The sequence below is a fragment of the Ursus maritimus genome, unplaced genomic scaffold, assembly GCF_017311325.1.
Source record: "Ursus maritimus isolate PB19 unplaced genomic scaffold, ASM1731132v1 scaffold_13, whole genome shotgun sequence".
Taxonomy (NCBI): domain Eukaryota; kingdom Metazoa; phylum Chordata; class Mammalia; order Carnivora; family Ursidae; genus Ursus; species Ursus maritimus.
The window spans coordinates 30,250,572-30,264,598 of record NW_024423675.1 but is presented as its reverse complement, the minus strand read 5'-3'; the positions used below and the strand labels follow the sequence as shown (position 1 = coordinate 30,264,598).

Sequence of the window (14,027 nt, the reverse complement as noted above, 5' to 3'; positions counted from 1 at the left end):
CTTTTTGAGACTTTATTTATTTAGATTTTATTTATTTTTTAGAGAAAGAGCATGTGCGTGAATTGGGGGGGGTGCAGAGGGAGAGGGAGAGAGAGAATCTTAAGCGGCCTTGCAGGGCTCAATCTCATGATCCTGAGATCATGACTGGGCCTAAATCAAGAGTTGGACGTGTAACCAACTGAGCCACCAGATACCCCTCTTTCTAAGACTGGAGTTAAAAGGGATTTAGAAGCTGTCTCGTTCAACTCCTACCAATTTCAGGAATCCCTTTCTTAACATCTCTGACAGTGGGTTCTTTAGCCCTGTTTCAAAGGACCCACTGATAGCTTAATTCTTATTTAGGTCTGAATGGTGCCTGTGGGTGCCTATAAAGATAGGCAGGAAAGAAGGGAAGGAAAGAAAATAGAGGAAGGGAGGAGAATAGACAAGGATATAGAAATAAACAAGGAATAAAAGTGACATGTAAGATAGACTGTTCTGGTAGAATGCTATTAGCAGTTGACTGTTGTGGAGTACTGGTATCCATGCCATTGGAACATTTTGCCTTAGACTGTGTTAATTTTACTACCTTGGTCCGTGTAATCAGATGAAGAAACCTGGGAAATAATGCACGTTTTGGAATTCTTAATTTTTATTCCTGTTGTGTGAATTCCATTGTGCCACTTGTTCTTTAAGAAAAACTGACTTATATTTTTTCCTTTTAGAACTGTGCTCTTAAAGGGACTCTACAGAAAAAAATAAGATCGTTTAATTTAGCTGAGTGTTTTAATTTGTGCTGATAATCTTTCTCTTACCAAGACTGTTTTGAATTTAAAGATACAAAGAAATGATGCATTCCCTGAAGAATATCATGATGGTAGTGGTGGAATCTATGATTAACAAATTTGAGGAAGATGAGATGCGAAGTCAAGAGAGGCAGAAAAAAATCCAGAAGGAGAAAAGCAACAGTTACTGCACAGATAATTGCTCTGATAGTGATTCATCATTCAATCAGGTGTGTTGTTTCATTTTGTATCTATGTCTTGAAATGGTATTTAATAATCAGTAACTTTAATATATTCTTTGTTAGCCAGATTTTTTTTCTGCTTTCCGGTTTTAAGATTCAGAAGAAAAATAATAAAATTACCTAATCTTAAAGATTGAATACATGAAATAACATCTTCTAGAATTATATGTTCAGTGAATGATTACATTATATCTGAGAAATCTTAATGAGGTATGGAAATAAACTAATTGATTTTGGATTTTTAAAAAAAAATAACACTCGAAACAAATCTCCTTAAGCTTTAGTTAAGCAAAACATCTTATTCCCAATTGATTTTTATTAATCAAAGTGTAACTACATTATAAATGAGATATGGAGATAAAACATTTCCCTTATCTTCTGAGATGAAGGTCACTGTGAATTGTTTTAAAACATGATGAGCACTGGGTGAGTCATTGAACTGCAACTGATGAGTCATTGAACACTACATCAGAAACTAATGATGTAGTGTATGTTGGCTAATTGAATTTAAATAAAAAACAAAACAAAAAACAAAACAAAAGAACAAGAAACATTAAGCTGCTTCTTTTTGACATCAAGTGATTTGAGGTTTTACATTTTCCTCTTTCAGGTTATTGGAATCCTTGTCATTTGGCTAGAGCAGAGCTAGCAGAAGGGCCACAGGTTAGATTAGTCCTAACAGAAGACAAGGGAGACTAGTTAGACTAGAGCCTTATATGCATGTACCATCAACTTCTCCACAGAAACTTCCAGGCCAAATGGAGTTTTTCTGACCTTTGTGTGGATCCTACCCGATGTTTCTAATGAAACATTTTCACCTAATTAGTGCTAACTTGGGTACATAGCTATAACAGACCCTAACCATATACCAAAAAGGGATTTGGGAGTTTGGGTGAAATGTGAAAAAGTCACACATATTGGTCACAGTTGAGACTGCACTTATGAAGGAAAAGTGTTTGGAAGTCATGAAAGCAGAACTTAAAAGTTGCTCTGCCCAGAAGAGATTGTGCTAAGTTTTGAATTTTATGAGTCAGGTTTATTTTCTGATGTGATGGAGGAAATGGTAAAGACTGAATTTTTTTCACCTTGTAGCCCTTAATATTTCCTTGTTGATGGACTCTTTGGAAGAAGCTGGGTTATGGAGATTTTAGTTTAGTTTTATTCAGTAGGTTTATGGAACTGCTTCTTCAGATTAAGGAAGGCACAGAAGAACCCAACTTTAGGACTCTGGGTGCTCACAGGATTATACTTCCTTAGTTATTTGATGAACCATCTGTTTACACTGAAATTGAACAAGAGAAAAAAAAAATGAAGCGTTGTTATTTGTTCTAAGAAGTCCAAGTGTTCAGACCACGTAGGGTTGATTGATTAGCTAGCAGTCAAGAGGTGTTAATCTGAAATACTAAGTTATTTCCAGTCCTAGAATCATAGGTTTTTTAAGACATTCAAAGCTTTGGTAGAAACGGGGTCAAACTTTCAGAAGATGTTCTTGTTTTTTATTTTTTTTTTTTTGGTTTTATTCTTGAGAAGGAATCAGACTTTAAGTTTATATGGTTTCTTTTGGGATGCCCATAGGATATATCTGCGTTTTCAAGTGTCTGTCCTATGCATATGACTTTGTTTCAGAAGGCTCTAATTGAGTCGAAAGGGGACTGTGTCCATCCACAAGGCATGGGATCCCTGGACTTTGGGAAAAAAACATATGAATGCCAGAAGTACCTTGAAAGCTCTTTCAGTGTGATCAAACTCCAGTAGATGTTTGATGTGCCTTTGCTTAGTGAAAAGAGACTCTTTTACATGTAACTGACCTAAGAGAGGCTGAATTACTATGTTCAGAAGTTGAAAGGGTCTCTGAAGATATGTCAGTCACTCATTCTGTTAAATACTGATGTTGTTAATAATGGTTTCACCATTGATTAGTTATTTGCTCTGGGCTTAGAAAAATCTGTCTGAATTGTATGAATAACATTGAGTAAATAATTCTGATGCTGCTGTTTTGATATTGGTAGAAAACTTGTATTTTGTGAATAGATACGCTTTATTTCATTGTTATTATTTTAACAATTGCAGCCTGATTATATATGGATTTGTGGCCCATTATTGAAAAACTTAGGACATAATTGGCCTTGGGCACTCTTGGTGTACATTTGAGGATATTAAAGAATAAAGAAGAGAGATTGGTTTTTACTATAATTGTGAGCAGAGCACTAAAAGAATTTGGTATTGTGATTAAACCTTGAAAAAAGTCACTGCAAAATAATGCTAGAAAGATAAAAATAATACTATTAGCTGTCTTTTATTGAGATTTCTGCCATATATTGGTACTTATAGACTGTACTTGACTTTATATTCACTATAGGTGTTTCTAGTCCACTTTACAGAAAAAAAGTGAGGCTTACAATAATAGGTAAGTTATTTGCCCAAACTCATATTGCTAGTTAGGAGTGAACCGTGAATTTAAGCCTGGTCTCTCTCCTTCCGAAGTCTTTGTTTCATACTACACTACGTGGAGACTGCTTAGGTTCAGATCTCAGTTCCACCGCTTACTAGCCATGTGACCCTGGACACATGTCTTAACTTCCATGTGCCATGGTGTTTCTCATTTGTAAAATGGCAATGATACTGCCACTTACCTGGTATGGTTTTTGAGAATATTGACTGAGTTAATGTATATCAAGTCCTTAGAACTGTTGCTGCTGCTCTATACATGTTAGCTTTCATCTCTTAAAAGATGTGCTGGAATGGGTGCCATTCAGAGACATATTAAAATAGAAAATTTCTCAGCTGTGGTCCTGTATGGTTTTTAACTGAGCTTCTCTGAGTTGTTTTCTACAGCTGGGAAGTAAGAGGATTACCTCTAATGTACATTAAGCTTTTAAAATTCATAAGCTTTCCTATTGCAGTTTTTCTGTCTTCCTCTTCCTTGGCAGTATTCGGTGTAATACAGCACAGGCATTTGGCTGTTTTATAGTGTGCAAACTATTTCAGTGTGTTCCAAAGGAATGCCAAGGTGCACACTTTATATGGAGGAGATGAGTTCAGGATAGCAGTAACCTGTTTTTCTTGCATTGTGTTAACTTATTTAAGGCGTTTACTGTTTCTTTGCTTTCAAGACAGCCTCTCTTTGAAACCCATCTTTTGGTATCTACGGTCGGCAGAAGAATGGACCCCTTGAAGATATCTTGTGTGTCTGAATCTCCAAAACCTGTGAACCTGTTGGTTTACATGGCACAGGGGTCTTTGTTAATGTGATTAAGGATTTTTAGATGGGGAGGCTATTCTCACCTAGGTGAGTCAGATGTAATCACAAGTGTCTGTATAAGAGCAACTCAGGAGGGTCAGAGTCAGAGAAGGTACCGTGTAGGTAGGCTGAAGTAGAGGTTGGAGTGAGGGGATTGTTGGCCTTGGAGATGGAAGGAGGCCTATGAACTAAGGAGACTGCAGGCATCTTTAGAGGCTGGGAATAAGGAAATGGATTCTGCGCCAGAGTCTGCAGAAGGAACACAACCCTGCTGTTATGTTTTAGATTTCTGACTTCCAGAACTGTAAGATAATAAATTTGTGTTGTTTTAAGTAGGAAACTTATCTAGTGCCACCGTCCTTGCTAGTTCACCTGTCTTCTCCACAAAGGCCAGGGCTGGTCTTTCCGGTTTCTTACTTCATAGAAAAGAAGATACTATTCCTTTGACTTTGTGTTTGAATTGTCTCCTGGGAACAATCTGAACCCCATCTTTTGCTAGGCTTTGAATTCTTTCACTAAGAATTTTCTTGACTAGTTTTTTTCCTTTATTGGGTGTTTCCCCTGTCTTTCAGAGTATTTGCTTTCAACATCCCTAGTGTATGTTTTATCCTAACTCTTCAAACCTTAAAAGTTATTTGAGTTCAACCCATTTTCTGGAATCCCTAAAATCTTCAAAGCTTTTGCAGTTGCTCTTTTTGGTGAGGAATTCTGCTTTGAGGATATCATACTACGGCTGATGGATTATAAGATTCTCCTCTCTTTTAAGCAATATCAGCCAGAGAATGGTAGGATAGCCACAGCCCAAACCATACTTCAGAAGTTCTTCCATCTCTAGCTACCCTCAAGTCATCAGATTTTGATTATTCTTCTTTTATAAGCAAAAAAAGATAGGAACCTAAAGTCTTAAATGTAGAAGTGAGAGGGAAAGGTAGCTGAGACTAGAGAAAATGAAGATCATAGCATTGATAATGCAGCTTCCTTGTGTGAGGCTGGAGGTAGGTGGTTTGCTGGGGAAAAGAATTGGGTGGGTGCAAGTGTGAACTTTTTTGCTTGCTTGCTTTAATAGTTCTCTCTTGAGACAATTTGACACCAGAAAAACTAATTTCTTTGATTACCGGTGCTAAATTTCTTTTTTGTGACTACCTAAAGTTTCTTTAGACTTTAAAATATTAATAGATTTTTGTTATTTCTCTCAGTGTAGCACTTTTAAAGTGAAAGCTTTCTTGTTAAAACATAATTAGGGTTGCCTGGGTGGCACAGCGGTTAAGCGTCTGCCTTCGGCTCAGGGCGTGATCCCGGCATTATGGGATCGAGCCCCACATCAGGCTACTCCGCTGTGAGCCTGCTTCTTCCTCTCCCACTCCCCCTGCTTGTGTTCCCTCTCTCGCTGGCTGTCTCTGTCTCTGTTGAATAAATAAATAAAATCTTTTTTTTAAAAAAAACATAATTAAACCATAGGAAATTAAGAAACAATTTATCTTTTGTAAATGTTTTTAAAACATTGTTTTTGTTTTGAATTAGTAACTTTGTTCTGTATTTAAGGCATTATGAAAGGTGGGTGCATAATTTAAAAAGTTCTAGAGCACTAAAATTTGAAAAAGGTGTTCTACAGGAAGCTAATTCATTCCAAATCTTGGAAACAAACCAGTCTGAAATTAAGTCTGGCTCTGCCATTGATGAGTTGTGGACCTTGGCTTTTTCTCTCAATGCCTCAGTTTTCTTATCTGTTATAGTGGAAATAGTAATAGAACCTACCTTATAGGGTTGTTTTGTGGACTTAATGATTTAATGTGTGTAAAGCATTTTGAACACTACCTGGCACATAGTAAGCACTAAGTGTTTGCTCTTGTCCTGTTTATCTTCATTGGGTGATGTTTCTTTCTTTTTTTTTAGAATAGGAAAGAACTTGTGCATTTAGACATTAAAGCCTGAAGTGTCATTAGGTTCAATATTTATAAATTTCTTATTTCCCATAGCTATATTGGTGAAACAACAGTAATAGTTGTCTGTCTTTGGTTGTATTTTAATGGTTTATACAGTTTACAAATCAAACATTTGGAGATTTCTAGGGTAAATTAATTTTGAGGGTAGTTTGATTTTGTTTAAGTGTAGTCATTGAATAATGTGAATATTATTTAGTATGTGTTGTAATAAAGTGTGATATCGGTTACCAAAAATTAAAGAATGTTTGCAATCCGTAATAAAGTGCATTTGACAGAAATATATCCCAATCTTATTTTAGCATATAAATACCTTTAATTAAGACCTATATGATCCTGTAGAAGACTAGATACATTTTAGATTATAATTCAATTCTGTTTCTTGCTCTTTCTCCTTAGAATGTGCTCAGAAATTATTTGCTTAGCCTATGCTTTAACATATGTAAATATGTTTAAAAAAACTTCCTTTTAGAAGTATCTACCTATATTGATATCAACAACAGATCTGTCTTGCATTGCTTTACAGATCAAGTTGGCAGATACCACTGTACTCAGGAATTTTCAATCTAAGAAATATCTAGAACTGTTGAAAAATCTTAACAAATCTGTATTACATAGGATGCACTACCTACTTGCTCTAGTTAAAGAAGTTATTACTTGGTTGCTATGGAAATTTATGTCAATCCACTGATACACAATAACACATAGACCTTAAAAAAAAATAGGTAACCTTTAAGGCAGATAATAGGTTCATTCTGATGTCTTGTGTAACAAAATATTCTCTTTGCTTAAATACCACTTTAAAGAGTAGTATATACTATGTTTAAGAAGATAATGAACAGAATTAATAATTAAATGATAAATAATTAAAGGGAAGTAGATTAATGATGCTGCTCCAATCAGATAACTATTAGAGGCTATGCTTTCTGTTTTTTTTTTTTTTTTTCAAGATTTATTTATTTATTTTAGGGGCGCCTGGGTGGCACAGTCATTAAGCGTCTGCCTTCCGCTCAAGGTGTGATCCCAGCGTTTTGGGATCAAGCCCCTCCAGTAGGAGCCTGCTTTTTCCTCTCCCACTCCCCCTGCTTGTGTTCCCTCTTTCGCTGGCTGTCTCTCTATATCAAATTAATAAATAAAATCTTTAAAAAAAAGATTTATTTAACTATTTTAGAGAGCATGCACGCTCACACACGGGCACAAGTGTGAGGAGCAGAGAGAGAAAGGAAGAAAGAATCTCAAGCAGACTCCATGCTGAGCACAGAACCCAACATGGGGCTTGATCTCCCAACCCTGAGACTATGACCTGACCTGAAGCCAAGAGTTGGTTTCTAATATGTATTTTAAATCTGGGAGAAAAGGCAAATATGGTAGAATTGAGGGATTTCTTTTTCTTTTCTTTTTTTTTTTTTTTAAGATTTTATTTATTTATTCGACAGAGATAGAGACAGCCAGCGAGAGAGGGAACACAAGCAGAGGGAGTGGGAGAGGAAGAAGCAGGCTCATAGTGGAGGAGCCCGATGCGGGGCTCGATCCCATAACGCCGGGATCACGCCCTGAGCCGAAGGCAGACGCTCAACCACTGTGCCACCCAGGCGCCCCGAATTGAGGGATTTCAACTCTTCGGTTGTCTGTTCACCCAACAAATATGTATTGGGCATATTCTATGTGCAATATTTTGTGATAGGCACTGCCAAACTGAAAAGATTAATCAGGTGTACATTATTTCTTCAAGGAGCTTACTTGAGATTGTGGAGACATTGCGTACACAAATAACAGAGTTGTAGGGTAGAAGTAATGCATTCTGGGAAACCTAAAGAAGAGTCTTTATAACTAAAACTATCAAAGAGCTATAGAAGAAAGTATATCAAACAAGGGAATGCACAAAAGCTTTAAATCAACAAAGAATGTGGCCTATTGGGTTTATGACATGGTGTCATAAACCTATTGTTTATGTGAAGGGTTAGAGCAGAGTTTGTGGGGAGTAAATTGGAAGGGTAGATTAAGGCCAAATTATGGGGCAAGGATTAGATCTTAATTATTGTTCCTAGCTATAAAATTCTAGTGCCTGGTATGTTATGTAGTAGGTATTTGAAACATAGTAGATGTCAAATAAATACATGAGGAATAAATAAATGCATTCAAAAGCTAAATTGGATTGTTTTGTAAGTAAAGGAAAATCATTTTAGGTTTCTGGACAGAAAAGTGTGTTGGGGAGATTTAACTGGTAATTGTGTGCAGAAGGGCATGAGCAGGTGAGAAAGCAGATGTAGGGAGAGAAGTTAGAAGGCTATTGTGATAGTTGAAGTAAGAAGAAGGCCCGAACTGAGGAGGCTTTGTAGAATTAAATAGGGACTGATGTGAGAATTATTACAGAGGTATCATCATTAAACGTAATTATTGAAGTGTTTTGGGGGAAGTAGGACAGCGTGGGAATAGAGTCAAAAGTCTAGCTATGGCAAGCTGAGGTGGTAGGAAGACCATGGTTTTATAAACCATGCCTGGGATCAGGGAGAAAGGTTAGGTGTGGAGAAGAATATGGGGAGTTCTTTTTTTTTTTTTTTTTTTTAAGATTTTAAACATCACATACGAGTAAGGTATTCAATACCAGTGGTGTAGCAAGTGGTTGAAAATGCAGGATTCACTTGGTAGAAAGGTTGGGCTCACCTAAATAGGTGAGACCTTAGGAAACACATTTTCAGAGGGCCAGGGGAGACTAAAGGATGAGTCAGTAAAGAAGGTACCAAACCACAGTACACTGGGTAGGAGCTTAATGGGGAATGAATTTCAAGGTGGAAGTGATGGTTAACTAGCTGTAATGAAGGCCAGAGAGAAGTCAGTGCTGAGGACTAAGAAAAGATCTTTGAATTTGGTTAAGAGTTCACCACAGAATAATATTGGGGGGGAAGAGGAGGTAAATTGAAGGATCATCATATTGATTAACCTTGATCATTTTTGTGAAATAAAAGGCAAAACTCTTTTCAGAGACCAAGGGTTGCTTGCCTAGAGTATCTCACCTAAGATTAGAAAACAAAGCCTTTGTCAAGGGGAGCATTTAAGTAAATTAATTTTGTTAAGATTTATGTATTACATTTTTGACTGCTGCTGTGATATAATATTGGTTGCTTCACCACATATGAACTGGCTGTAGTTGAAAATGTTCGAACAATGTCTGGCACCCCATTTATCAGGGCTGTTGTAGAACATGCCTCTATATTGGGAAAGAGGTTGGATTAGAATGGGAAATCTATGGAAATCAATGAATTAAATCTTTCGATTGCTTGATCTTGAATAGGTAGTTGGTAGGTAGAGTCAGTTATTTTATATATTCTCATAGAAAATGTCCTGAGAAACAGGAAATTTACTTCAAACTTTAAAATTTTATAACAACAAAGCAAAAGACTTTACAATTTTCCTGTTTAATTCTTCCCAGTGATACTGGGAGATAGATGTGAAAACTGAGGATGGGGTTCAAGACTCCAAGGTCACATAACTCGTTGAAGATTGAGCCGGAATTTGAAACTTCATCTGTCCAATTAAGATTCACGTCCTTGACATCATACTTATTTTTAGTTAAGTTGGATGGCAGGACATTTTAGAACCTAAATAATGATCTGGTAAAAGTCATGATGGAAGTGGAAGGATCAGAAGAAATCAAGTTTATAAGAGGGCAAAAGGGCCATGCTAAAGGGGGGAGAAAGCTTGTCTAGCAATAGAACAGAATGAGTACATATATACTTTATATGTATTTTAGTACACTTATATGCATGTGTGTATGTATTTCTGTATGTACATATATGCATTATGTGTGTATCACAAATGCGTGTAAGTACATATGCTTATATATACTATTTAAGATATTTTATATTATCTATGTTTTTTTCTATTTGGCAAGACTGCTGCATTCATACACTTACATTTATTGTTAGTATTCATAAATTTTAGTATTTTAACTATAATATAACAATTTAAAACTAAAGGTCTATTTAACATATAGTGATTTTAATTTTGAAAAGTAGCATGTACAGAGTCTTTAGCAGTTCAACTATGTACTTTTAGAAAGGAGTAAAACTCAGTAAAACTTTCCTTTAAGAAATGGAATATCAGGCTGTTTTGGGTTTTTTATAGAGTGCTTATATGTGGTCTGTATTGCTACGGACAATGTAACATTGTGGGAAGACTCACTTTATAATCAGTTATGTATTAAACTAATGTGTATCAAGTGACTACTCTGTATGAGGCACTAATTCAGGTATTGGGTATACTATAGTGAAAAAGACCAAATTCTAAGCAATCATAGGGCAGCCATGCAAAACTCTGGAGGAAGAGCATTGCCAGGCAGGAGGAATGGCGATGGCAAAGGTTCTGAAGCTAGAGCGAGCATGGTGTCTTCCAGGGATGGGGATAAAAGGCCAGTGTGACTGAAGTCTGGATGGCAGAGGGAAGAATTGTAGGAGAGTGTGTTAGAAAATTAGGGGCCCAGATCATGTAAGTAATCTCCTAAATTCTGAGTAATGTGGAAAGTTTCTTTGTGGGATTGAAGTAAGGGACATGGAGAGATTTGATTTATAACTTTGAGATGCTCCATCTGACTGTTGCTGGAAAATGAGTGGATGGTAGGGTGAAGTGGGATGGGATTTAAGAGTACAAGCAAGGAGACCAGTTAGTATGAATTGAAGGAGTCTAGGCTACAGTTGATGGTGCCTTGATTTAACATTTTAGCAGGGAAGTATGGGGCAGTTGGCGTTAAGACGTGGAACTTGGGGGTTATCTTATGGACTTAATAATATTAGGTATAGGAAATAAGAGAAAGTGAAGAGGCAACATTGACCCCTATTTTTGATCTAAGTGAAAAATCTGGATGGTTGGTAGTGTCATTTAGGAGGATGGAGAAGTTTGAGGGAAGAGCAGATTTGGAAAAAAATCGAGAATTCTGTCTTGGACTTGTTAAATTTGAGATGCCTATTAGGCATCCAAATGGAAATGTTGAAAGGATAATTATATATAACTTTGGAGGTGAAGTGACTGATGGAAATTTGAGTCATCGTGGTGTACTTAAAGAACTGGATGAGAACACCTCAGGAAAGACTATAGGTAGTAAAAATGCGGATGGGAATCTGAGTTCTGATAGCAGGGTGACTTGGAGAAGTTACTTAACCTTAGTTTTCATACTTCTCGTATTTCAGTCATTGTGAATTGAGATCATATAGGGCTTGTTACATAAAAGGTAATAAATGATATCTATTATTCTAATGGCAGTTTTATTTTTAGATGGTTATTTTAGGTGTTAGTCATATTTAAACTGCCTTTAGCAAGAATTTGCTATTTCTAAAACAGCAAACTATTTTCCAAGATAGCTAATGGTCTACTATAAACTTTTCTCTAGATAGAGGCTTTTATCTCAGAAATTTTTTCAACAAAGAGGAGGCATGGAGAAGGGCTAAGGAAGAGTACAGGAAAGATAAGGGGACAAAAATGTTCAAGCAGCATCATAGCTATGCCTAGGGTACCATTAGTGCCTTCTTGTTTTGTTTTATCTTTCTGTTTCGTTCATCTCACATTTCTGGGTACAAAAAATTTTTGCTTTACATCTTTTGAATCTTATAATGTAATATATATTGCAGTTGCTCGGCAAATAATAATATTTTTCATATAAATGAAGTACACTGTTCTCCTGAGACTTCAGTTCCCATTTAAATGACTTGGGAAACAAATTCTAAGTTTTCTGCCAGTTCAGAATAGATCACTCTCTTTTCTTGCTCAGAATGCATTTTGTGCTTGCAATTATATTAAAAAATAATTTATAGCAGTACTTCTAAAAAGTCTACTAAATGAATGTTCTGTCAATTGTGTTACAGAGTTACAAATTTTGTCAAGGAAAATTACAATTGATTTTAGACCAGTTGGATCCTGGGCAACCTAAAGAGGTAAGTTTAAAGGATAGCTGTTAAGTTCAGTCAGGTATATATATGAGATTATAATCAGTAGCAGCTGGACTGTTTCTCTTCAAGATAGGCCTTTATTATCATGGTGCTCCTAGACTGATGTCCCTGCTAGACTTTCCAGTCTTGAAATGAAAGGTCACAGAGTAAGGGAAGCTGTCAGACAATTGTCATGGTTTGTAGGAGGAAATTTTTATGTCTAGTTTCAGTTTTGAAGGGATAAAATTATAAGCAGTTGTTTCCCAAACTGTTTTTTCACCGTTGCTTTGTATGTGATATTTTAGTGATTTCCTTGAAGAAAAACGATCTTCATTTAATCTTCTTTCTACTTCTGGAAAATGTGACCAACTTTGACATATGCGTTCATTTATTAGAAAAAGGATTTTAAAGAAGCAGGTCTATTGAATTGTGCCTGTTTATATTTTAAGATTATATAAATTACTGTTCATCAAGTCTTATTTCATTAAGTCAGTCTGAAATAAAAAATAGGATTTTAAGTACCTAAGACTTTTGTGTATATCTTGCTAGTTGGTTTCAGTTTTTGAAATGTTTTTCAACATTTTTATTTTATTATTTTATTTTATTTTATTTTTTAAAGATTTTATTTATTTGAGATAGAGAGAACGCAAGGGGCAAAGGGAGAGGGAGAAGCAGGCTCTCCACTGAGCAGGGAGCCCGGCACAGGGCTTGATTCCAGGATGCTGGGATCATGACCTGAGCCAAAGGCAGATGATGCTTAACCGACTTAGCCACCCAGCCACCCTGCAACTTTTCTTTTTAAACTAAATGAATAGTTATGATTTACTCCCACTGATTTTTTTATCACAATAATTTTTAGCATTTCACATTCTGATTTAATTTCTGGATTCTTAATAAATGTTTCAAAAGATATTAGAAATGGGACTTGACTTTTATATGATAACAATCTTAGTGTCTTCAGTTTAAGTGGATTACTTGGAAATCTATACTTGTTCAGAAACTTTTATTGTACTTCTGCAAATAATAAATTCTTAATGGGATTTTGTCCTAAAAATTAACTGAAAAGGAGAAAATACTTAATGTTTCTAAAATCTCTCCAAAGTTCCCCAGTCCCTATCACAAATATAGTTGTATTTAGGAGTTCTTCTTTCATATGAATATATAGATACTTTAAAGTTCATGTGTATTCTTTTTCACCTAAAACTTGATACCCTGATTTATAGCGTCTGGTTTCCTAAGGTCTTAGCTTCTTCACCCCCTGCCTTCACCCCCCACCTCTTGCCCTTTTTAAATCACTAGGTTTCAGTTATTTCAGCTGGGGAAACAACGAGATTTTGAGAAACAGGTTGAAATCAGCATGTTATTACTCACTAGTTGAAGAGTGGTGGGGGAGAAACCTTGCTCCATTCATGATTGGAGTAGAGCTATTTTTCACTGCTGTCCTTTGGGTCATACTGTTTTCGGTGAATTCTGATTCGATTTTGCAAAGAATGAGCAAGAAGTAAGCTTTCTGTGAAAATCCAGACATTCAATTTTGCATCACAGTGTTGACTTTTTCTACATCAGTGGTTAGAAGGTCAGAAAATATGATATAGCATCAAAAACTAGTCCAAATTAATTATTTTGTGAGGATTGTTCCTATATTCTGGAATGGGAGTGCTTCACTCGGGGCATATTAGGCTTTTTTAAAAATTAAGGCCCTCAAACTTTAGAACCACCTATGGTTCCTACTTAAGTAGGCACAATGTGTGAGATGCGTCCATTGGAAAACCTTACTCTGATGATTCAGATTTGGCCACCATCCTTCTTCTTTCACTTAGACATGTGACCTAGAATCGCCAACAGTTAGGTTTTAATTTTTGCTTTATGTAAAATAACAACCTATTTTTTTTCTAACACTTAGTTAAAAAAAAATGAGTTCT

At 36.0% G+C, this 14,027-nt stretch overlaps 1 protein-coding gene across 1 annotated transcript in view; it reads left to right on the top strand.

Moving 5' to 3' along the window:
- TBC1D32 (TBC1 domain family member 32) overlaps positions 1–14,027 on the top strand; it is a 210,699-nt gene that overhangs the window by 11,488 nt on the left and 185,184 nt on the right. Inside the window, exons 4-5 of the mRNA XM_040627729.1 lie at positions 817–994; positions 12,043–12,111. Of these exons, the coding sequence (XP_040483663.1) occupies positions 817–994; positions 12,043–12,111 (247 nt within the window). The remainder of the gene's footprint in view (positions 1–816; positions 995–12,042; positions 12,112–14,027) is intronic.